At 29.4% G+C, this 24509-nt stretch overlaps 1 protein-coding gene and 1 long non-coding RNA gene across 2 annotated transcripts; both read left to right on the top strand.

The window, feature by feature from the left end:
• Positions 1-5616: 5616 nt before the first annotated feature.
• Positions 5617-10887, top strand: LOC112753655 (uncharacterized). Its single transcript, XR_003178034.3, has 4 exons — positions 5617-5974; positions 6077-6199; positions 6311-6533; positions 10586-10887. It is a non-coding gene; the product is annotated as an uncharacterized lncRNA (long non-coding RNA).
• Positions 10888-18517: 7630 nt separating this feature from the next.
• Positions 18518-24296, top strand: LOC112753623 (LOB domain-containing protein 19-like). The gene is made up of 2 exons (XM_025801626.2): positions 18518-19022; positions 22978-24296. Exons 1-2 carry the CDS (start codon positions 18717-18719, stop codon positions 23338-23340), a joined length of 669 nt encoding a protein of 222 aa, XP_025657411.1. The 5' UTR covers positions 18518-18716; the 3' UTR covers positions 23341-24296.
• Positions 24297-24509: the final 213 nt, after the last annotated feature.

The raw sequence follows: 24509 nt of genomic DNA, 5'->3' as shown, positions 1-24509 counted from the left end.
CAAATGACAACCAGAGAATATCACTATGTGAAAATTTTTACAACACATAGACTTCTTTCTCTCTAACACCGGCACCCCAGTACACCTACACTCTCTCAAAGCAAATATCTAACTACACCTCACAACACTCTCTAATCAAAGAGTACAGAGGAAAAGAAAAATCAGATACAAGCTTAAAGTGTTTCTGATTGGTGCAAAAACAAATGGAGAACTTAGCCTCATATTTATAGCCTAGGCCACCCACTCCATTTGCTATCCTAAGTAATGTGGGACTAATTCAACCAAATCCTAACAATCTCCACCTTGATTGAAATAGTCACACATCTTCAGCTTCCATTGTCAACACCGACAATTCTTTGCTGCCATTGTCTATACCGACAATCATAGTTCAGAGAACTATCATACTCCACCATAAAAGTATACTCACTTGGAATTAGGCCACTCCAAGCATTTCGCCTTGGTACAGATCGAAACCTTGCTGAAAATTCATGGTGCAACTTCCAAATTGGCTTTTCCTGGAAGTTCTTCGGCCATCGACCTAACTCCGCCACACACCTTGCATCTCAACGCCAACCAATGCCCGTGTGCAATTGTGAACCCGATTGCTATAACTTATCCTTATCCATGGCAGTGCGGTAATACCATGAGGATACTTCTTGTCTTCTAGAGAACATCATCTTCTCTCATAAAGAGAGCAACCAGAGATCTTCTCCTTCAACGCCTTGTGCAAACCTGATTGTATCAACACGTCATTGACTTGTATTTGTCACAAGCCAAAATTGATTCTTCTATCAAATTTCTCTATTTCAAGCTTCACAGCACTTGAATATCCTGACATTGTTGCAACCGTATACTGGAATAGTATAACTCAACTGTAGACCGTGTACTAGAAAGGGTCCCCAGGAAAGAGAGGTGGGTCACAATGGACACACTTAAATACCAGGTCTTTCCTTAGCCATAACCTTTTTCAAACTGCACTTTCACAGTGTCACACTGCCTTCCAGCAACAACAACAGCAACCAAAGATCAACCTCAAGCTACAGGACAAAATTGTTTTCTGATGTGGAAGGTCAGACTAGGCTGCAACCACAGAGCATATATACTAAGAATAAATCCCACTGAATTGAAGCTCTGATACCACTTGTTGGGAATAAGACACCATTCCCCTTTGAGAAAACACCTTTGACAGAGAAATAAAATAGACACAATCACAACACAAGAATTTAACGTGAAAACTCCAATTACCGGAGAAAAAAACCACGGCCGTTGTCAAATGACAACCAGAGAATATCACTATGTGAAAATTGTTACAACACATAGACTTCTTTCTCTCTAACACCGGCACCCCAATACACCCACACTCTCTCAAAGCAAATATCTAACTACACCTCACAACACTCTCTAATCAAAGAGTACAAAGGAAAAGAAAAATCAGATACAAGCTTAAAGTGTTTCTGACTGGTGCAAAAACAAATGGAGAACTTAGCCTCATATTTATAGCCTAGGCCACCCACTCCATTTGCTATCCTAAGCAATATGGGACTAATTCAACCAAATCCTAACAATCCTTTATATTTAGAATGATCATCTGAAAGTAAACATTTACAATAGATGGTCCAATAATATATAAATTAAATAAAATTTGATACTATATTAGAATTAAAATTAAATAGACCTAACTAATTTATTTCTAAAACTTAGTTCATACGAAAAATATATCCACACTTAAAAACTATCAAAAACTTTTTCAATTGAACTAGCTCCATGAAATATGTCAATATTAATGAATTTACATTATCATGTGAAGACAACTCTAAGTATCTTTAAGTGATGTATCAAGTTTTCTTTCATTGTATAATCCTCAAAATACTCAGTGGTTAGATAGGTTAACTTGTATTATAGATGCTAAAAACTCTAGTATCCATCTATATATTTTGTCTTTTCAGTTAATTAACGTTTCCACCTAGCTAGTAGTTTCCACTTGTTTTAATTAATTAATTATTGAGAAAAATTAACTTTCTTTTTTGTTCATTCCTGTAATTAAGAAATTGTGTATTAGCTGATCCAGACACACACAACTCCTGAAAAGTACACTTATGATTCAAAACAAAAAAGTAAGAATTATTAATTAACTTAAAAGTCATTATCATGTGGTTAGTTTAAGCAACTTTGTCCCCAAAAGGGTCTGAAAATACAAAAGAAAGAACCTCTCTTGTGCAATTTGCACAGCACATTGCATACAAATAGGCCCTTAATTTAATTATTTGAACACTCTTTACAAAATTGTCTGGGTAGTGTCTTCTCTAAGTAACTAAGTTGGTTTATGCTTAAACTTCTGCTAATTAGTAACAACAAAATATAATTTCTCAATATTTATTGAAAATATTATTTCTTCTAATAAATAATAAATTTAATAAAAAAACTAACCAAAATATTTTCAATTTCCTTATATTTAAAAAATTAGATTTGATAGATTATATCATTTCTTTATTTATTAACTAAAAGGGTTAACTACCAATTAAGTACTCCAAAGGTTCATTCGTCGGCAAAAAATTCTTTAAAAGATGTGATCAACAAAATAGTTCATGAATAATAGTTTGAAAATACGATAAAAAAGAATCAATAAATATTATAATTTTTGTAAGTAATGAAAAAACTTGTATATTTAACAAACGGTTTATTATCTATTAGTTCAAAATTTTTATGATAACATTTGAATAAATATTTAAAAGGTGCAGAAAAAAATTTGGAGCAAAATTTGATCTCTAAATTTTTTTATTTTTAAAAAAATATAGAGATTTTACAATAATTTTTCTAAAAATTTACTTTACAAAAAATTACGAAAATTTTAAGGATGAAAAGATTTTATTTTTCTAATCATAAATTGTAAGATTTTGTATTTAAATTTGATTTCTAAAGTCATTTTTTAAAATATATATTTAATATTTATTTTTTTCTCGTATTTTTAAATTCTTTAGAGACTTATTTGTCATTAGTATCTTTTAGAATTTATTTTGTCAGACATGTAAACTTTCAGATATTATTTTAGTAATTTACTCATAATTAAAATAGTATATTTAATAAACATTGTTTAGAAACATTTAGTGAGAGGATAAATTGACTTTTTATACCCAAAAAAATATAAATTAGGGATCTATTGGAATCAAGGACCCACTAGTTCCTCCCACTCGTGCGGTCAACACCTGGGGATGATTAAAAAAAATTAATGCAAATTGATTATGATTACTTACATACAGGAATTTCAGTTTGAATAATCATGTTTTGAACTACAGGATGTCACCTGAACATGCGGCAAATTAGCTGCTAAGTACATTTAATTAATGTGCCTAAGAAACTATAGGTGAAGAAAAAGGAACTTGAAATTAATTAAAATGGGTCAAATAATGGGCCTGCACCAGATCAATCATGACATCAAAAAAATCACTTTTATATATCATTTAATTTATTAATTCAGGTTAGTCAAAAAATCTATAAATCTATGGCTATATTTTATTATATCTTTTCTTTTTAAATAATTTCAAATAAACCATCTTGTTTTATTGTACATAAATAATATGCAGTAGTTATGCTTCTATTGCATGCAAGAGCCATTTTATGTTGAGCTATTATTTTCTTGTGAATGAAGCATTCATGTTGTGTTTAATTTGTTGTAAAAGTAAACAATCATACATGGACATGGCACCTTTAATTTCCTTATAATAAGGGATACTTTTAATTATTAACAGTTGCAATAATAACACTGATCAATATTTGACCAAAAAGGACTTTTTCAGGCGGGAAAAGATTTTGATGATATTTTCTATTTCTTTTGAAGTTTAGATTATTTTCTTGAGCCAAACTAAAGTAATTATTAAGATCACTTTAAGGTATATATTTGTTTATTAGTTGTGAAACTTTTCACTACAAAAGCAAGTCATATATTACTTCCTTTTGGTGGCATGCCATGAATCATCATTTACAATGTTTTTGTAAAGGCATAGCTTCCACCATTATATTCAAGCTTTTCATAATAAAAAAAATGCAATTTTATTAAAAAACAAATAATATTTTTTTAAAAATTAACTAAAATTATTAGAATCAAGTCAACCTTGATTTCACTGTGAAACGAGTTATTTCGTCGTCGTACAGTAATATTAAGAAGCCAATAATCTAAAATTACTTTATTTAACTTAACATTTATAATTTTATGCATGTATGTAATATTTATAATTATATATTTATTACATCTCATATTATTTAATTATTCTAAAAATAATTAAAAAATATAAATTAAAATAAATAATAATTAAAATTATAAAATAAAATAATTTTAAACTCCTTTAAATTAATTGTTTAGTATAGATATAATCCAAAGAAGTAGCTAATATAAGTTATGGACTTAATAGTAGCAGTTGAGTTGTATAATGAGTTTGCTTCAGATTCCGATTATGCATTCAAATAAGCATCATATTCAAGAAATTAGGTACTACCAATATTGGGATTCTATGTCAATAGTCAAGGATCCAAGAATTATTTGAAAGGTTTTAACATTATAATAACACTAATTTATATCCGATAGTTTAATGAAATTCCCTTTATACCTAAAAGACCAATATATGACATTTCAATTACAATAACTTCCAATCAAATCAGGACCCAAAAGAAAAGTGAAAAAAGTTTTCATCAAACATGAAATACAGAATCCAATACTGAAGAAGCAATCTCATCTCCCTTTTGATGAGAGAAGCTATATACCAATTACCAAATGAGTCTTCATATCATGCATGTTCTTCCAAGATAAATAAATAAATAAATAAAATCAAATATATAGGAAGAATATTAAAATTGGTTTAAAAATCGTAGCAAGGTGAATTTAAAATTAAGTCACTTTATGTGGTTAGTGACTTGTAGTTTTGGTGATTATTATGTATTTATGCAGTATACCAAAAGGTATGGTACTCCTATATATAGTTGTATACTTTGAGTTTGAACCAAGTTATGAAAAATTCTCATATCACTCACCATACTCTCTCATTTATTTGATGTAACATTTCATGACCCAACCTCTAAATTTTTCTGTTACCATTCCTACTCTGTGCACATATATAGCTAGTGCATTCCCCTCTAAATTAAAATTCGAAAAATTAAAATTTAAAACACTGTTAAATTAAAAAACATTATTTTAATTTTAATGTTAAAATTATAAAGACATCATAATCACATAATCAATGTAACTATATATATATATATATATATATATATATATATATATATATGTCATAAAATTATATATTTTAAATTTTAAATTAATTATCTAAATAGTTATATTTCTTATATATATTTTTTTATGTAAAAGTGTTTTTTAATTTTAGAATTTCGTTAATTTTTTCTAGACTTTTTAATTTATTTTATGTTAAATTTTTTTGGGTAAAAGAATTAAATTTTATACTTTTTGACTATACAAGTTCTAATATCTTATCATAAAATTACTTATTTTAGAAGTTTAAATTAATAAGTAAAAGTATATTATAATTATATATCTAAAATTATTAATAATAAATTTACTTGGACTTAGTTTTTTTATTTATTTAATTATTTATTTGATAGTGAAAGAATGACGCAAAAACACAAGAAAAATTTGTCCTCTTAAAACTCTAATAAATAAAACATTTCTCTTATCTGCTTTTAGGAACAACAACAAGAACATATGAGGGTCTAAAAAGAGATGGAGACCCGCCGGGAGACCATGCGCATGCTTTGTCAAGGCGTCGACATTGAAATTTGCTTTTCTCAACGTATGGCTGATGTTGAACTTTCCAGGATCTAGCTTGAAACTCCTTTACTGCTCAAATGATAGAGAGATGCTGCCATGAATAAGGGGAGAAGTATTTTGCAGCAACCTAACCGCGCAAGTGGAATCAGTTTCAAGCTTAATTCGGTGAAGGCCCATGTCGCTTGCAATCTTTAGCCCTAGGTAAATTGCCATAACTCAGATTCTGTAATTATCACTTTTCTTTTATTCATCATAAACCCAGCCAACACCATGCCATCTGAGTTCCTGGTGATTCCTCCACAGGTACCCAAATTAGAGACTTGAAGTACTGACCCATCCATGTTGATCATGTTCCAACCTTCTTCTGGCAGTTTTCACCCTACCAGAACTGACGTTACTAGTCTAAGCTCCTTGATGCTTCGTTCGGTAAGTTCAAGAACGTAATTGTAATTCTTTGCTACTCCTTTTACTTTCGTTATAACTTGCTGGATAGGGGTGATCTCTCTTTTAAAGATTAACTCATTACACTTTCTCCAGATAATGTTGCAGGTTGTGATGAAAAAAGTGGGTCATGGTCCCACAATTAGTGTGAGAGTCCTTGTTCAAGTTTTCTTTGAGTCAAATTTGAAGATTTTGACTAAAAAAGGAGTCCTGAAGGTTTCTGATTGAGTTGCTATTCCAATTGTTTTGGGCAAAAGGACAATCTCTCAATCCATAGAGCAAACTCTCTTCAATATTTGGACATTTGGGACTATAACCGGTAAGTCTCCTACTCTTCCTTTTTTAGCATTTGTTATAAGTGCATTGTGACTGATAAGCCATGAGAATACTTTTAATCTTTGAGGAGCTCTTAGCTGCCAGCACAATTTGAAATTATGTTCTTGATTATTGTCTTTCACATAGTATGTTTTATATGCTGATTTGATTGGAAATCTGCCTTGATAATTTGGAAGCCAACTTATTAATTCTTGTCCTATATTTCAGTATGGGGCTTTTAGAGTCTGAATTAGATCTATTACCTTCTCTGGGACAAGCTGGATAACTTATCCCAATCCCAATCTCCTTCAGCAGTAACGTAGCTCCCTAAGGTCTCATTCTCTTTGTCAGCACTGATCTGAATTAACGAGAGCTCGCTTAGATTAGATATTCCTGGGATCCAATGATCATTTCAAATCTTTATTCTTTTGCCATCTCCAATTTTTCAGATGAAGTTCTGCTGAAACGGATGCCAAACTTTAATAATCTCCGTCCAAGCATTTGAGCAGTTCGTCTTCTTAATCATTTTGGGAATGGGACTGTCTCCACATCTGTATTTGATTTTCATGACCTTCACCCATAAAGCTTCTTTGTTATATACCAGCCCCCATGCCAACTTCATGAGGAAGAGGTTGTTGGATTCTTGTGCCTTGCGTAATCCCAGCCCACCGATATCTTTAGGCTTGCAAATAGTGTCCCAATTGATAAGATGTACCTTCCTCTCTTCTGGATTAGTCTCCCAAAGAAAATCTTTACAAACCTTATCAATTTGATTACAAATATTTTTATGAATCTTGATGATATGCATAGTATAACTTGGGATGGAGGAAAGAACTGATTGAACGAGGGTGCATCTTGCCGCTAGTGAAAGCGTCTTCATGTTTCAGTTGGACAACTTTGCTTGCATTTTGTCTAGAATTGGCTAAAAGTATTGTCTCTCGTACTTCTCATAGATGAGAGAGAGGCACCTCAAGATACTTTACTAGGTTGCAGGTCAGGGGATGCCCAGGTCTCTATGATTAACATTCTTAGAGAAAAACACGCAGGACTTACTTAAGCTAACTTTTTGACCAGATGGCTTGCAAAAAGCTTCAAGCGCTCCCTTTATCACTTGGACCTGGCTTGCATCCGCCTCTGCAAAAAGGACAAGATCATCTACAAAACAAAGATGAGACAAGTGAGGTTCATTCCTAGATAATTTAATAGGCTTCGATTTTTTATCTTCTATTAACAATCAATTAATTGAAAAAGCTTTTCAATGCATAAAACAAAAAGATATGGCGATAAAAGATCTCCCTGCCTAATTCCTTTTTCTAGCTTGAAAGTTTCTGACGACAACCCGTTCTAAAGTAAACTCATAGAGGTGGGAGAGATGCAAAAATTGATAATTTTGATCATATTCTCTGGAATACCACTAGGATGTTGTCTGCACTAATTCTAACAGGGATAGATGAAGCTGGCTTGGGTGTTTGAAACAATCATCTTTAAATTGGGTTTGAATATCTCTGCAATAATTTTAGTCACAATCTTGTATGTAGCATACCTTACACAAATTTATAGGTCTGAATTGTCCAAAGTTCTCCGGAGAATAGACTTTTGGGGTGATAGAAATCAAAGTCTGATTGACTGTCACAATGTTCTCAAGATCCCTAAAAATTCTTTGCACCCAGTTGACTAGTGAATCAGTTACGATATCCCAGGAGTGTTGATAAAATTTCGCTGGGAGACCATCATTACCGTGTGCTTTCCAGCTTCTGTGCTAAACACTGCATGCTTAATTTCCTCTTGCGTGATATTTCTACTGAGCTGGTCATATCCTCCTCGGCCATTCTAGGAAACTTACCTGTAATGGAGAAAACAAATAAAGGAGAAGAGTAATAGAGAGGTGCATAAATTTAAAAAAGGATACACTGAGCTCTTTCAACTCATTTACATCATCAACCCATCTGTCCTCATTATTTTTTAAGGACGTGACATAATTCCTCCTTCTTCCGCCATTTGCTTTTTAATGAAAATACTTGGTGTTCTTATCTCTAAAGTTAATGACTTTGCAACGTAACATCTGCATCCAATAACTTTCTTCCTGCACAATAATCGTCTTGTACTCCTTCCAAAGATCTTTTTGGAGTTTTTCCAAGAACATTGTCATTGAAAGAGAGATTTCGGTTGATACCCTCTAACTTGAGAAGAATTTTCTATTTTTTCTTAAAATATGCCCGAAAACTTCTTTATTCCAAACTGTAGCCTTCTCAATAAAAGTATTAATATTGTTAACAAGTTTTCCTTGCTTGCACCAATTATTCTTCATCAAATTATTGTAGTTCTCATGAAAAATTCAAGGTATCAGGAGCTTGAACGGTCTTTTCTTTTTATTAACCTCTATCAAATTACAGTTTAGAAGAATGGGAAGGTGGTCCAACTTCAACTTTAGGAGGTGCTTCACCCCTACAATTGAAAAATGGTCACTGAACTCCAAATTACATAGAAAACGGTCAAGCCTTCATTTTATCCTGTTTTGTTGCCATGTAAAAGGAAGACCTGCAAATCCTAGGTTTCTGATTCTACAATTTTAAATACATTCTTGAAATCTGTTCAAGTCCTGAGAGAGGTTGAAACTGTCCCCCGCTTTCTACAAAGAGATAATAGAATTAAAATCTCCTCCGAATCACCAAGGACCTTGTGTGGTTGCTGTAACAGTTTCAAGATCATTCCATAGGCTACTGTGGATATCTAGTTACGGACTACCATATATGCAAGTAAAATACCAAGTATGGTTATCACTATCTCTAACTTTCATGTGAACAAGTTATCTTTGAACTTTCAAAAGTCCAATATTCCATTCTTTCTTATTCTGAATACACCAAATTCCACCTGAAAAACCTTTCGCTTCACTTATACACCAAGAATCAAAACCAAGTTTGCAAATAATTCCCTCAACTTTAGCTCCTAAAACATGAGTTTCAAGTAAAACACATAACTTAAGATTGTAACGAGAAATAAGATCTTTAATAATAAAAGAGAATCCATTAGAGAATTTTTCCTACAATTTCAGATTAAAGTATTCATGATAAACAGAAAGATGATAAAGAAAAATAGTCTCCTTGTCCACATCAGAAACATTCTGCCATATTCGGCTTGCTATTTGTGGACTGCACCATTATAATTAGGCTTTGGGTAGCGACTTCCTCCAGCTGACTCCCTGGTTCAACCATAGTATTCTTCAGGTCTGGTTTAGCGCTGGCCTCTCCTGGGTCAGGGCGCTTATTAGCTTCCCCTTTCTTCATATCAATATTGTTCCCTTTCCCATGATTCTAAGCAATGAGATTCTTTGTAATGTTATCTACATTATCCCCAATCTGGATAGATAGGGCACTATTTTCTTTAGCAATTTGATTGTTGAGGTATGAAAATTGCCTCCAATAATCTTGGTGCTTCTTTTCTATTTCCTTCTAGTTTTCTTGTTGTTGCTTGATGTTGTCTTAATTTATTGGGATACTTTGTATGATTTTTTTATGCTGGTTGGTCTATTTGCTATGCTTAGAACTCTGTAATATCTTCTTACTGATTTCAGTATGCTTTCCTTTGATGATCGAAAAATGTGCTTCATTTGCTTCTGTGTGTTTTTATGTGATATGTAGTTCTTTCCATTGGTGGGCACATATTTGATAGTTATGATTTCGCTATATTCTTTCTACAAATTCCTAGCATCCATGTTCTCCTAAGTAATTTCAGCCATGTGAGAGGCTTGGTCTTTCATTTTTTCAATCTTTTCTTGATTTTTCTCCGCTAAAACATGGAACCTTGATTTTTGCACATCTTCCTTATTTTCCTTTTGCAAAGCATTTGATTTGGGTTTTCTGATCCCTTCCTTTGATTCCTTCTTGCAATCATCCAAGGGCCAAAAAAATTGTCTCCTTTTGGGTCTTTAATGCTTTCCTAATTTGCATTCTCGTTATGAAAGTCTTGTCTATTTTGTTGCGATTCCTTTGGTGCATTTGATTTGCTTCCCTGATCTTCTGCCATAATCTTATCTTTTTCTTTTTGGTTCTTTTGCAGATCTTGCAATTTCAAATTATTCTCCCGCTTGTTGATGCCCTCCCCACTGTTCAGGGCTCCGGCGTCTACCGCCCCCCAGGCTGTGTTAGTGATGATGCTTAACGTCTTCTCACTGCAGTTTTCTATTCTATGTCCCTATCAGTCACAGTTAACACAAATTTAATGTAAACCTTCATAGAAAATGTTAAACTCTTTCTCAAGTGCTGAAATAGTTAGAATCAGCTTTTTTCTTAGGTTAATCTCCACACAAATTCTCGCAAATTTTCCATGAGAATGAATAAAGGTCACCTCATCTACTTTTAGCGTGGTGCCAATAGCTCTACCCACTTTTCATAGAAAGACCTTGTTGTAGAGTTCAACTAGTAAGTTAGGTATTCTAATCCATATTGCCACTTTCTGAACATCTATCTCTTGTGGTAGAAACAGAAGTCTCCATCTTTGTACCAATAGATAGTGATCCATTATCATCTACGAGCCTTCGAACAAAGCATGGGAAAAGTCATCAGGATTGGTAAACTTTACAAGAAAGAAATTTTCAGCCCGATTCATCACTCTTATAGATCCCTTTTTCACCCATCTTCTCTGAACTCACCTATCTAGAGCTTGAAGATTAAAAGATTTTTCCAACGGCTTTACAACAAAGAGAATTTCCACGGCCTACACCACTCATCATACTCCTCGAGAGATACCTCAATCATAGGATAAGGATTGAAGGGAGCTTGATCCTCTATCAATGCCTCCATATCCAGATCCTCCGGAATATAATCTTCTAATATCATTTCGACTATTTCTTATAGATTCAGTTTCTTAAATCCATTTGCCACCACCATATCACGATAAGATCTCCTTGGCATCTTGTCTTTTTCCTGGCCATCTTGTTTCTCTTCTTGACTCTCATTATTGCAGGTCTTCTTTTGATCGGAATCACCATTCTCTTTTACAATACCTTTCATATTCATTGAGCCAATTTCTCTTTATTCATTTTGACTTTCTTAATACTTCTTGACACTAGATCGTCCTCCTCTGACGTCTGTTTGTTAGGGTCAGCGAAAGAAGAATCAGAGCTCAGCTCTTGTTAAATGATCCCTAAACTTAGCTTTATTCCAAAAAGAAATACTCCAATCTCACTTAAAAAGAAATTAAAGCTAATTTATTAATAATCTCTACCTTAATTTTCATTAAGCTCTTTTGATGTGCATCCTCAATCACTGTTAATAATTAATCTGAGTTGATCAAGTGGTTTAGTTCTTCACTCGTCCGTTTAATTAAGTGTTGGGAGTTCGAATCTCACTCTTCTAAGTACCAAACTACAAATATATTGGTTAGAGACAAACTCTTAAATAAAACTTAAATCTATTATAATAGATTGTCGTTATCTTGTCATACGTCGAGAGATATTGGGAGAAATTAAAAAAAAATCAAACACTTTAAATGCATTTTAAATAAATTTTTATTCTCTTGCTTTTCTAAATATAAGCTAAGGCATTAGATACTAATATCAATGAGCTTGTTATGTAACTCATCGAACGAAATTGAATACTAAATAATCAAAGTTACCAAAATCAGACTGTTACAAAAAGGTATGTATAATAACTTGCTCATTCATTATTGCCCTAAAAACCCTAATAGATTATTCGATGTTTTCAAGTTTATTTGATGTCAACCAATGAATATTAAAATAAAGAAAATGAAGTTACCACACTTACCTTGTGAAGCATGACATGTAGATTCAGAATTGTTGTGAGAGACACAAACATTCCCATTTCATTGTGATAGAATGGCAACGAAATATGAAAGTATGAAACATACCAGACCCCCACATAGCAAAACAATTATATCCATTTTCTCTTTGATATATGGATTTGACATAAAGCACAATCTGAAGATTACTCATGTACATTCATCATGTTCCTTGCTAACTTCCTTTTTCAAGTGCATGTGATGTGCTCCTATTCTAACCCTAAAACTAAAAGTGTTATTTGCATATATTAATTATATGCCAAATATTGCATTTGTTTACGATTTATTTATTATTGAATGAGATTTAAATTTTATAAATTAAATTTATATTTTATATAAAGATAAATTAGTAAATATAATTTGCATATTTTAGGTGATGTGTATATGAAATATTTATTATTTTTAATAGTAAAAAAAGTTAAATAAATATAAATAGATATTATCTTAGTCTCTAATGTTTTGATTAAATACTAATTTTAGGTCCTTAATTAAAATGTCTTTGATTTTAATTAAATACTAATTTTAGTCTCTAATAATTTTTATTAAATTTAAAATGTCTTTGTTTTCTCCCAAAAATATTTTATTTCCTTTTATTTTTGTCATTTGAGCAAAATTAATATTAAAACTTTTTCTTTCAAACATGTTATTTTCTTTTGCTATTATTTTATTTTAATAAAGTTTTCTGGCATTTTCACTCTTAAATCATTATAGCGACTACTATAATCACTATAATTACGCCTTTTGTTATTATCTAAAAAGAAAATCATAATAAAAAATAAAAAAAATTAATTTTAATTAAAAAACTAAAATAAAATTAAATTAAATATTTAAAATAAAATTAAAATTAAAATTTTAGTCAAATGATAGGATTAAAATAATACTTTATCCTATAATCTAATCAAACAAGTAAAAATTGCCATACACCATATCTCTCTCTTCTTTTCGTATATGTTGTATAATTATCCTTTGTTTATTTGAAAAAAAAAAGAAAAGAAAACTGTATACATATGGGTTACCCATACACATAAAACTTGTTAGGCCTTTCCATTATTCCTTCTATATAGTTGTAGGTATGGTTAAAATACCATATGATGACACACAACGTACGCCACAATCACACACACAATTGGTGGGTCCTTTGAAGTGTGCATGTTGTGTTGTTGTGACTACTTATTTGATGTGTTGTAATCACATCACAAAGAAGCATGATTTTTTGTGCTTCCCAATCACTTCATCACTTTACACACATTTAGTCTTTTTCCTCTCATCACTCCTCCTCGGTATGGCCTTTTACTTCATACTTTCTCTCCTCCTTTCACCTCTCATATATCCATATGTTTCTATATATCTTTTCCATTAATCTTACTTTTATATCCTTTAAACTATTTTTAGACATTAAGAGCAAATAAATTATATATTATTAGTATGCATGGACATGTGTTTTACTTTTCTACACGAAATCTGTCATCTTTTGAATGTTGGTCTTCAATCATGGAGTTTTATCTCTTTTATCTTATTTTTAATAGGTGGAGAAATTAAACATCAATGTATAGGCTAATTTTTTAAAAAATAAAAGAAGATTGTGTGTAATTTAGTATGATAGTTAATTAGTTATTTTTTTCTAATATAAATTTTAATTTTTTTTAATAAATTAAACTCTCAAATTTGAAGAATAATAGCATTTGTAAAAAAATCTTACTCTCAGATTTTATAGTGCACGAATTAGATATTCTAATTTGTGTTGAAGTAAACTTTTTATTTTACTATAAAATAAATTGAAAGGGTCAATTAGCATTTTTTTTAAAAAATAATACTAAAATATAAATTTAAAAGTTAAGTTTGTATATTTAAAAAAATTAATATAAAAAATAAAAAGTATCAGCCTCATTTTTATATGTTTAAAAAACTTAAAATCAAAAGTAACAAATCTGATATTCAAATTTGTAGTTCACTTAAAAAAACATACATCAAATTTTAACATTTATAAAAAACACAATTGAATGTCCAACATCAAAATTAAAAAGCACAATTTATAAACTTTTTTTCTTTACACATTTCATATACTTTTTTTTAATGGTAAGACTTGATTATTATTAATGTTGCACAGATGATTAAAAAAAATATAGGTAAATAACTCTTATTTAGTCAATTTTAAATAACTATAATTAATAATAATTAATTTTATATTTTAAAAAGTAAAAATTAAATAATTACTAATTAATAATAATCAATTAATATAAAATATAATTTAAAAATATTTATTAATTTATTATTGACTAAATCCTTATTGAGTATCTAGCAGAATTGTTAACAAAATACTTTCCAAAAATTAGGATAAGCAAGCAAAGCAAGTAGTTATTATGTATATATTTATATATGAAACTCTTCATTACAAAATTAATTAATATAATAACTATCTTCATAGAGTTTAATCTAAAGATACGCTAATAGACTACTATTTGATCATTTATAATTGGATAATAGTAAAATGAAATATTTAAATTATTGGTATATTAAAATTAAATACTAAATATAAATAATTTTTAAATTTTGAATTTTGATGCACATATATATGCTTTAATACCTATCTATACTATCATTCTTTTATTTGTCCTTGGTTGAAAGGTTTTATATCATTTGGTGGCATTAAGGTATTGCAAAACCCAAGTCCAAATTAATTGAAGAATCTATGGCCCAAAGGCGATAAAATGGTTAATTAGCGGGATATAACTAAGCAATTTAGAAAAATGCTTTCCCCCAAAAAAGGTAATTAAATGGAAATGGATTCTCTCCATTTTTATTTTCAGTTGAGAGAATAAAATATGATCTCTCACCTTTAATTCTATAAGTGGAACTAGAAATTAAGCTAGGTTAACTATGAGGTGTGACATGATAGTAGCTCATTTCGTCTTTCACCAAGGTTTAATTCTATTAGGGATATAATTATTTATATATTTTTTATTAATTTAAATTTTTATAATGAAAAATATAAAATTTGATTTTTATTATTTTCTAAAAAAATAATATAAGATAAAAAAAATTTATGAAAAACCAAAAAATAGACTCTTGCATGAGAGAATATTAAAAATATAATTATTTATGTATCTTTTTTAATCAGTTTAAATTTTAAAAAAATAATTTTATAACAAATTTTTATTAATAAAAAAATTAAAGTCCATCATAGTTCACAGTTAACCATTTACTTCTTTTAAAAAGATATAAAAGGATTAATTAGTTTGGAATTAAAATACCATTAAAAGTAATTAATGATTGAAATTTTAATTATTTTTAATCCTTAAATGAGTAAAAATTTTAATAATTTTTTTTGATAACATAAAAGATTAATAATTCAAAACTTTTTTATTTATAATAAAAAGATATTATGATGATGAGTTAGAACTTTCGAACATTTTGTACCCTAAAAAGTAAAAATTAGCGAAATGTCTCATATTTATAAATCATTTAGATACTATAAAAAAATTCACATAAAAAATTCTTGCGTAAAAGAATATATTAGAGATATAATTATTTATATGTAATTTTTCAATCCGTCCACTTAAACTTTAAAAAAAAGTAATAATATCACGAAAAATATTAATCTATCTTTACTTGAAGACAAATACAGAAGTTCTAAAAATATTCAAATAATTACTCTATATCCGAAATTCTACAATATATGGCACACTACTTATGGCGACAAGAAGAAACCATAACAAAAAAAAAAAGAAAGTAATAATTATAAGAGGCAGAGTAAAACACAATGCAATTGTAATGGTCCTAACGAATTGTAAGATAGTACGGAACAAAAAGAAGCAATTGATGAAGGAATTGAAGGATATGGTAATGGTCCTCTGAATATAAATCTGTACGATGAAATGAAAGAAAGCATAGAGAGAAAGATCAGAAACACAGTGCAACAATAGTGTTTTCTTTCTTTCTTCCGTCAATCTTCTCTTCTCAACTCTTCTCTTTTGTGTCAATTTTGAGGAACATCAAACCAAAATGGAAGAGGTGACAGCTGAGAATTTCAGGCGCAATTTGTAAAGTAATAGATACATATGTCTTCATATTGTGACGGAACCAACTGCCACAAAAATTATTGTTAGAATATATATATATGCGAAAGGCTTAAATAAAATTCTCAACTTTATAAACTTTTTCTTTGGGTTTTAGCCAAACAAGATTTAGAAAGTTTCTATTTTCATTTCTATCATTAATTTTCTTCGTTAATTATTGATGTAGGACATTAAATAGTGATGTGGCAAAATATGTTAGGTTAGTAAAATATTTAACCGAATAACTAGTTAATGAAACTTGAGTAAAAAATTCAAGAAATATCCTAAAAAATTAAATATTTAAATTGTAATAGATATAAAGATATCAATTAGATCATTTTAACTTAAAGATAAACTATTTTTTCTATTTTATTTTTTATTTATTTTAAAATATTATGTTTTATTTTTATATTTTTGTCATAAATAAGTTGCTAAACAATATCTAATAAACTTATAAAAAACCATAATTTACCCAAAAAAAACTTTAAATAATAACGATAATATTAAAATTTAACTTGTATTTAAAAGTGACAATAAGTAAGATATAATAGAATTTAAATTCTCCCATAACTCAACACACAAGTTTAAATCTTTCAATTTAATTCATATATATACACATCTTAAATCTCTAAACTTGATCCTATATATCTATAAAACACAAAATTTTTTTCACACAAATATAATATTTAATTATTTTATATTTTATAATTTTAAATATTATTAATGTATTGTCAACAGATTAAATTACTCTCGATCACATAAAGTATTTATGCAAAAGAAATGAAATTGGATTCGAATTTCAACTCACTTATTATATATATGTAAAAATATACTAACATGCACATATATTATGTATTAAAATTATGAATTAAACAGATAAAATTGATTGATACTCAATATTAATTCTATCATTATGGATAAATTATTGATTGTTCTAATCGAGTTAAAACATTTTAAATACCTACAAATACGGATAGTATTGTTATTCTACTTTTATCTTTGTAAAATTTCACTTGTATCATAGAATAATTAATTTTTTTAAATAAATACTTATTTTTTTTTAAGATTTCTAATCATACACTTTTTAAATAAATTTTTAAAAAATACATTAAAAAATATTATAAAATAAAAAAATCAGATTTATAGTATATAGGAATAGGATGTTGTCCCACGTGGGAGTAGGGGTGGTGGCACGTGACTTCCAATGCGGCGGTTGGAAGCTGATGTTGTGGCAGTGTCACCTACTAACTCACCATACACATTACACAAAATATACACATTACACACTCTCTTAATCTCTTTGCTTCACGCAACCCTTCCCTTCTCTTCCTTCCACTTCTCTTATAATTATTATTTTTCATTTCTTCTCTCTAATTTCACTATATTGCGTGGCTTTAAAGTTTCAACCTTTGAACCAAATTCACTAAACCCTCCCTTCAACCCACGCACTATATATTATTTATTACACTAATAAACCAAGCAACCAAACATTCATACACTTTATATCAAGGAAAAATTATAAATATTTTTTTAAAAAAAACCCACTAAAGCCAAAAATAACATTGAGCTGGTGATTGGGTAGAAAAACATAGACTGAAAAAAATATAAAACATGTTTGATTGTTGCGAGACAACTCGGATATAAGTACAAAAATAATTTCTATTTTTCAGTTTTTATATGTGTTGACCACGTTTTCAATTATGTTGTACATATATATGATGTTTAAACAAACAAATAAATTAAATAAAATATCTCTACTTTAAAACACATAAACTGTTCAACTATTTGCTAATCTAAAAATAAAAAATAAATAAAATTATAATCTTTTCTCGTTATTTTTATTTTTTATTATTTTATTATATTTTTTTTATATCCACACGTAAAACTACACAAATAATTAATTAATTGTCAATAAACTATAGTTCAAATGACATAATCTTTATTTGTTCACTTAAAAGTCAAAAATTCGAATCTCACTTTTAACTTTAAAAAAATTGATAAGCTAATTAAATAAAATAAATATTAAATATTAAATAATTAATAAATATTAAATAAAATAAATTCTAATTATTTTTGTTAATTTTTTTATGACTAAATATTTCCGTATTCCAACAGTGATGTGTGATGACCCACCACCAAAAGCTTCCACTTATTCTTCTCATTCTTCTTCTTCTCTCCACACATCAAAATCAAGCGAACAAGTAACTAACAAACAAACAAAAACTCATCTATCTATCGTCTATCTATCCATCTCTTTCACTATATATTATAACCCACAAAATTTGATAGAAATATTAAAGGCCTCTTTGCTTTGAAGATTGATCATCATTGATAAGATGGATTGTGGTGGTAGTGATGAAAATAATCAACAAAGAGGTGGGCCTTGTGGAGCTTGCAAGTTCTTGAGAAGGAAGTGTGTGAAGGGATGCATATTTGCACCATACTTTGACTCAGAGCAAGGAACTTCACACTTTGCTGCGGTGCATAAGGTTTTTGGTGCAAGCAATGCATCTAAGCTTCTCATGAGGATCCCTCCACATAAGAGGCTTGATGCTGTTCTCACTCTTTCTTATGAGGCTCTTTCTAGGGTTAGAGACCCTGTTTATGGTTGTGTTGCTCATATCTTTGCTCTTCAACAACAGGTACAATTCTCGAGTTAACTCTTAAACTTAGCTTGTTACTAGTTTTATTAGGGTTTACCTAAAATAATTTTGAATATGATGAATGATGATGTGTGTAGAAGCGAAATCTAATTAACAAGGGTTTTGGTTTTGCTTATATTGAAATTTTTTTATTTCATTGTTTTAGGTTGAAACTTGTAAAATTCATGAACTTACAAAATTAATATATATAACATGCTGGAAAAGTATATAGTGAAGAGAAGAGTTTGCTTCATACATAGAATGTGTGCAAAGAAATTAAACACTACTATATACCTCATCATATTATTACACACTCTTTGTTTAAAAGTTCACAAAAGAAAGAAATTAAGAGTCTTAAAAAAGCTCTTTCTCTAATCTCTATATTAATAATCATTCCATTTATTTTAATTTGTAACTTTAGCATTTTTAAACTTGAGATGAAGAATATGTGTGGAGTATATATTAATGCCATGTAGCAGATCATCCCTTCATCACAACATTAATTTTGATATTTTCATTTAGTTAAAATGATATAGTAGTTTTCATTGATTAAATTGATCTAATAATAATGTTATCTTCACATAAGAAATTATGAAATTAGAATTAAAATAAAGCAACACGAGTAAAAGTCTTTGATTCACCTGATATATATAAAAAATTCTCCATGTATATATTTAATTAATTATTTATAGATATTATTTATATATTTCATTAACAAAATAATTAACTAGTAGAATAATTAAATTTATTATAATAAAATAATTAAATTTTTAATAAATTAATAACTAAAATTGTTTATAAAATACTTGATGAATTTGTGGAAAAAATATTGTAAATGTCCAAGAGACAAAGAAAATGAAGTTGGAGAGTGGGCATGCTAACATGCGCCAATAGGGTGTGAAGTGAAGTACTGTACACTTTAGTGTAGTCCCTTTGACAAGTACCACTGTTTTGCATTCCTCGTAGGTCAAGATCTTCCCAATTAGGATATTATAGTATGAAAATTTTCACTGTTTACTTTGACACGTTTGTCAGCTTTGGTTATGTTTTCCATGGAAGCAACCCATAATTATACGGTGAACCCCTATATTTGTAGCTAGGTTTTCTGATTCCCATGCCCAACCCCATCATTCATATATTATATCACATCATTTCTCCTAATCATTGTTTTTAAGCTAATTCTTATATATATAAGCAAGTTAGAAGACAGAAAATTAAATTCATTTAAAAAATCGCTTGTAAAGTTTTTAATATCTTGATTGTTGTTTTTAATTCATATAATTATTAAGACTTAAATATTAAAAGAAAAAGTATAAAAAAATTAACTTTATTTGAATTATTATTTAAGATTTATTATTTAGAATTTAAAATAGACAAAATAATTTTAAAATAATTAACTGATGTTAGCTAAAAAAATCAATTAAAAAAATTCTACTCATATTAAAAAAAATCAATTAAAAAAATTCTAATTTTGGTACCTGAAATCCACATATAAATATAGTATGTGCTATGAAAATTAGGTTTTATTTTCAATGGAAAAATTTATGAAACGCATGTTATAATATATATAATAATTTAAAGGGAGAGAGGGTGGTGGTGGCAGCCGCCAAGTGGGTGTGGCTGACTACGGAGGCCTATAATTAGTTGCTTGCCGGAGCTACCAAGCAACACTATTAGCAGCTCGAGAAATATTCAAATCATTTCTAGTTTTGACTTTCAACCCTTTTACTTTATGCTGCTCACACATAACTGTGAAATTTGTACATAGTCACTTAATATAAAATTAATCCGATATTGACTATTTCAAATGTCACTTTAATTATTTATTTATTAATTAAAGTTTAACCTTAATATTGAACATGAAAATATGGTGAAGTTGATGATCTCTATTTTAATAGTATGAATGGTGAATAGTGGAGTGTTTTAAGGACAATCTTTAATTACTAAAAAAGAAAAAAGAAAAAAAAAAGAAAAGAAGAGGTAATAAATAATAACTATATATTGAAACAGTCCCTTAGACATTATTAGAAATTATAGTGAAAGTAAAATAATAGTTGAACTATAAATAAAACAAAGTCAATTTTCTTTTTTTTTTTATTTTATTAAAATAAAGTCTTTCAAGAACACAAAATTCTCAACTATATATTATTATAGTAGAGTTCTAATTTAAATATGTTGCAAAAAATATTATCTCTTGAATGGGGGTAAAGTGAAAACCTTGATGCGATTTTCAAGAATCTAGCATTTTCAAGTATATCGGCTGCTATGGATTAAGGTCATTGCTTTATACTTAACGGATAAGGTTTGCCTAATCATATACATTATACTATAGATTATAGAACCAAACTTATTAATCCTTATCGTTAAGAATTCATCAATCATCATAATCTGAACATTAAGATGCAATAATTGAGTGGTCAAAATTTTGTCCTTACCTTTTCCATATCCATGCATGCAGCTAATAGTGCCACAGTGAATAGTGATTAAGTTAATTATTATTAGTATAAATTATAATTAAGTTAACAATTGCACGCAGTACACTGCATCATATTGAATTTTTTTTTTCACATTTCTGGGCAATTATTGGACAGATATACACCAATGGATTAGTTAGCTTCTTTAATTAGGTAGAATTCCATTATCTATGCAATTGCTTATTTACCAAATATAAATATGAATTTAATAGTAGTAGTAGTCCCTTCTTTTTCAAAATATTTATAATTATTTTATTTTAAATTTTTTATATAATTTTTAAACATTATAAGCAACAATGAATAGTAGACACTAAATAATATACTGTACCGTGCAAAAGGGTATAGAGAGGGAAAGTTGCTTGGATAAGATTGATTATTATGCTTCTCCCTTTTTCTTCTGCAAGTAAACAATGCAAAATGTAACATCTGAAACAAAATATTCTTCACATGCATGCATGTTATTATTAATAATAACATGACAATATTTGGTTCCGTGCACATGATGTGTGAATTAATTAGTGGCATGATCTCTATCTGTTTATCTCTGACATTTCTTGACTATTGGTCTGTTTGATGATTAGATTGAAACTCTTTCCAAGTCCGTTAGTTAATCATCTTTGGGAAATTTTTCTTACTGATTTGGGTATTGAATCATAATTTTATAAGATATTATTGTTAATTTTCTCTAATAAGGTGTATCAACAAAGAATATATACTTAAATAAATCTCTAAAACATTTTGTGTTCGACGTTTTGTTTTAAGAAAATTTTATTATATTTAGGTCTCTAAACTTTACAAAAATAAGATATATATAAATTTTTATCTTAGTTATATCCGTTGTTTTGACATTAACAAATAAGTCTTAAAAAATATGAGAAAAATATCTATATATCTTATTTTTGTAAAGTTTAATAATCTTAATATAATAATAAAAAATAAAGACCAAAACATTCCACCCAAAAGTTTTTAGAGACCTATTTAAATAGGATTATGCTACGTATATACTAAAATTAGTCACTAAAGTCTACCACTAATATAAAATACATATTAAAAATAAATCAAATTTTTAGGTGGCTGACTTTAGTGACTATTTTAATGTACAAATAACAGTTTTTATTTGAATATATACTCATCAATAAATTAAAGATGCTACTGATAAAATCCCAAAGGGAGGAAGGAACTTAGTAATTGAAATAGTGAATATTTTCAGAATAAGCATGGGTGTGGTCTGATAATTCATTAATTAGTCTCTCAACCAAAAGATTCCGCCTACAGCAAAGAAATTAGTTATCACCTTGGAGAGTAGATATTCTTCAAAAACCTTAAAAAATAACTTAGGTAGTAAAAATGTATTTTATGATTTGGACAAAAATGAGTTTTTTTTTTCTTGGTCTCATATTTTTGGGCGGGGTTGGAACTTGGAACCCGGTTGAATAGAAAAGAAAAAGTGACACTTTACAAGTGAATTTGTGTTGGATCAGGTTGTGAACTTGCAAGCAGAATTAACATATGTTCAGGCCCGTCTTGCTACAATGCATCGCATCCCTATAGCTGCTGCTGCTGCTTCACCACCAACTCTTCATTCATCATCATCCTTAGATCACTTGGCATCATCAAATGCTGACTTGCAAAATGCCTCTAACAATATGGGCATGAACTTTAATCCTCCTCCTCAGCCACCACCACACTCAACACCATTAGAATCAAGTATCTTCATCAACTCATCAGATGAACCACCACCACCACTACTACTTGAGGATGGGGATCTTCAAACTTTGGCAAGAGAATTTGTCACTAGGTACTTGCCCGGAGTAAGATTCCAGCCATCTAATAATTCTCACTAAGATGACAATGCTTTTGTTTCTATCAATGTCTAAGGGAATTACAACTTGGCTTGATTTGGTGGTTGCTAATACTACTATGGTTAGAGATGTACTGGTGCAAGAGACGAATACTTTCTAACATGAAGGATTATGTTTATGTAATTACAAGATTGGTGGCTTCACACCTTTTTATTTGTCTAAGTAATTTGCTGCTTCTTTAGCTCTTGGTAATTTAGATTTGCTTACTATGGAAAAAGAATTTCTACATACTTCAATAGAATGCCTATGACCAATGATTCACCAAGTAATTTCTTACATGTCACTAAGCTACTAGCTTAGTTAAACCATGTTACCACATTTGATCATTATTTGCAGCACCAATTGATTCAGATTTTTTTATGGTCCCTGATCCAATTTAAGTAATGTAAACACCTGTTGGGAAACCTAGTAAAAAGTTAAACTAACACCTTTGTTTATTGAGTTTATGGCCGATCACAATCATGTTATTTTCAACTAGGATAAGTGTAATTTTCCATCTTGGGAATACATTTCTCTATCTCAACTAGAACAATCTACTAGAAAAGAAAATCAGCTACATCAAGCTCGGAGAGGATGGCTTTTTTAGTCTTCTTAGAAAAGCTTAAGGGTAAAGACCATTTTCGGTCATTACATTCGTCGACCGTCGATTGTTGATCTTACAGAAATCCAATCAAATCCAATACAACATATCTCTTCATCAAAGGCATAGTCATCTTTTTGGTAGATAAATGGTCATTGCTGATAATCATGAAGCAGACACACCAACCAACCACAGGATAATTTACATTGAAACCACCAAATAATGAACCTTGAACCTTGGGATTTGACTTCCACAATAATACTATGTCCGAGTACACTCCACTCGAAACTTTCTGTCCATGTCTGCTGTTATAAAACTGTCATAATGTTGGAACAAACCTGAGCATATGCTGCAATACTTGGCAGAAACAATGTTTTACTGGACCACTATATTTGTTTTGTTTTGTTTTATATATTCACAAAGTGATAATTTGTCACTCACCAAATAAAATAGGCCCTGAAAGATAACAATAAAAGCCATAAGCAAAATGACACACATGAAATGCCAAACATGACCACAAACTTCCCACCAAAGCAGTCCTTAAAATCTCAGCCCAAACAGCAGCCATCTT

The sequence above is a fragment of the Arachis hypogaea genome, chromosome 2 (assembly GCF_003086295.3).
Source record: "Arachis hypogaea cultivar Tifrunner chromosome 2, arahy.Tifrunner.gnm2.J5K5, whole genome shotgun sequence".
NCBI lineage: Eukaryota > Viridiplantae > Streptophyta > Magnoliopsida > Fabales > Fabaceae > Arachis > Arachis hypogaea.
This window is presented reverse-complemented; position numbering and strand designations above follow the sequence as displayed.

Bases quoted from the DNA above. Each gene is read 5' to 3' on its own strand.
- LOC112753623 (XM_025801626.2), top strand. From the start codon at position 18,717: ATGGATTGTGGTGGTAGTGATGAAAATAATCAACAAAGAGGTGGGCCT. The intron at 19,023-22,977 runs GTACAATTCTCG...GTGTTGGATCAG, and splicing joins TCTTTGCTCTTCAACAACAG to GTTGTGAACTTGCAAGCAGA.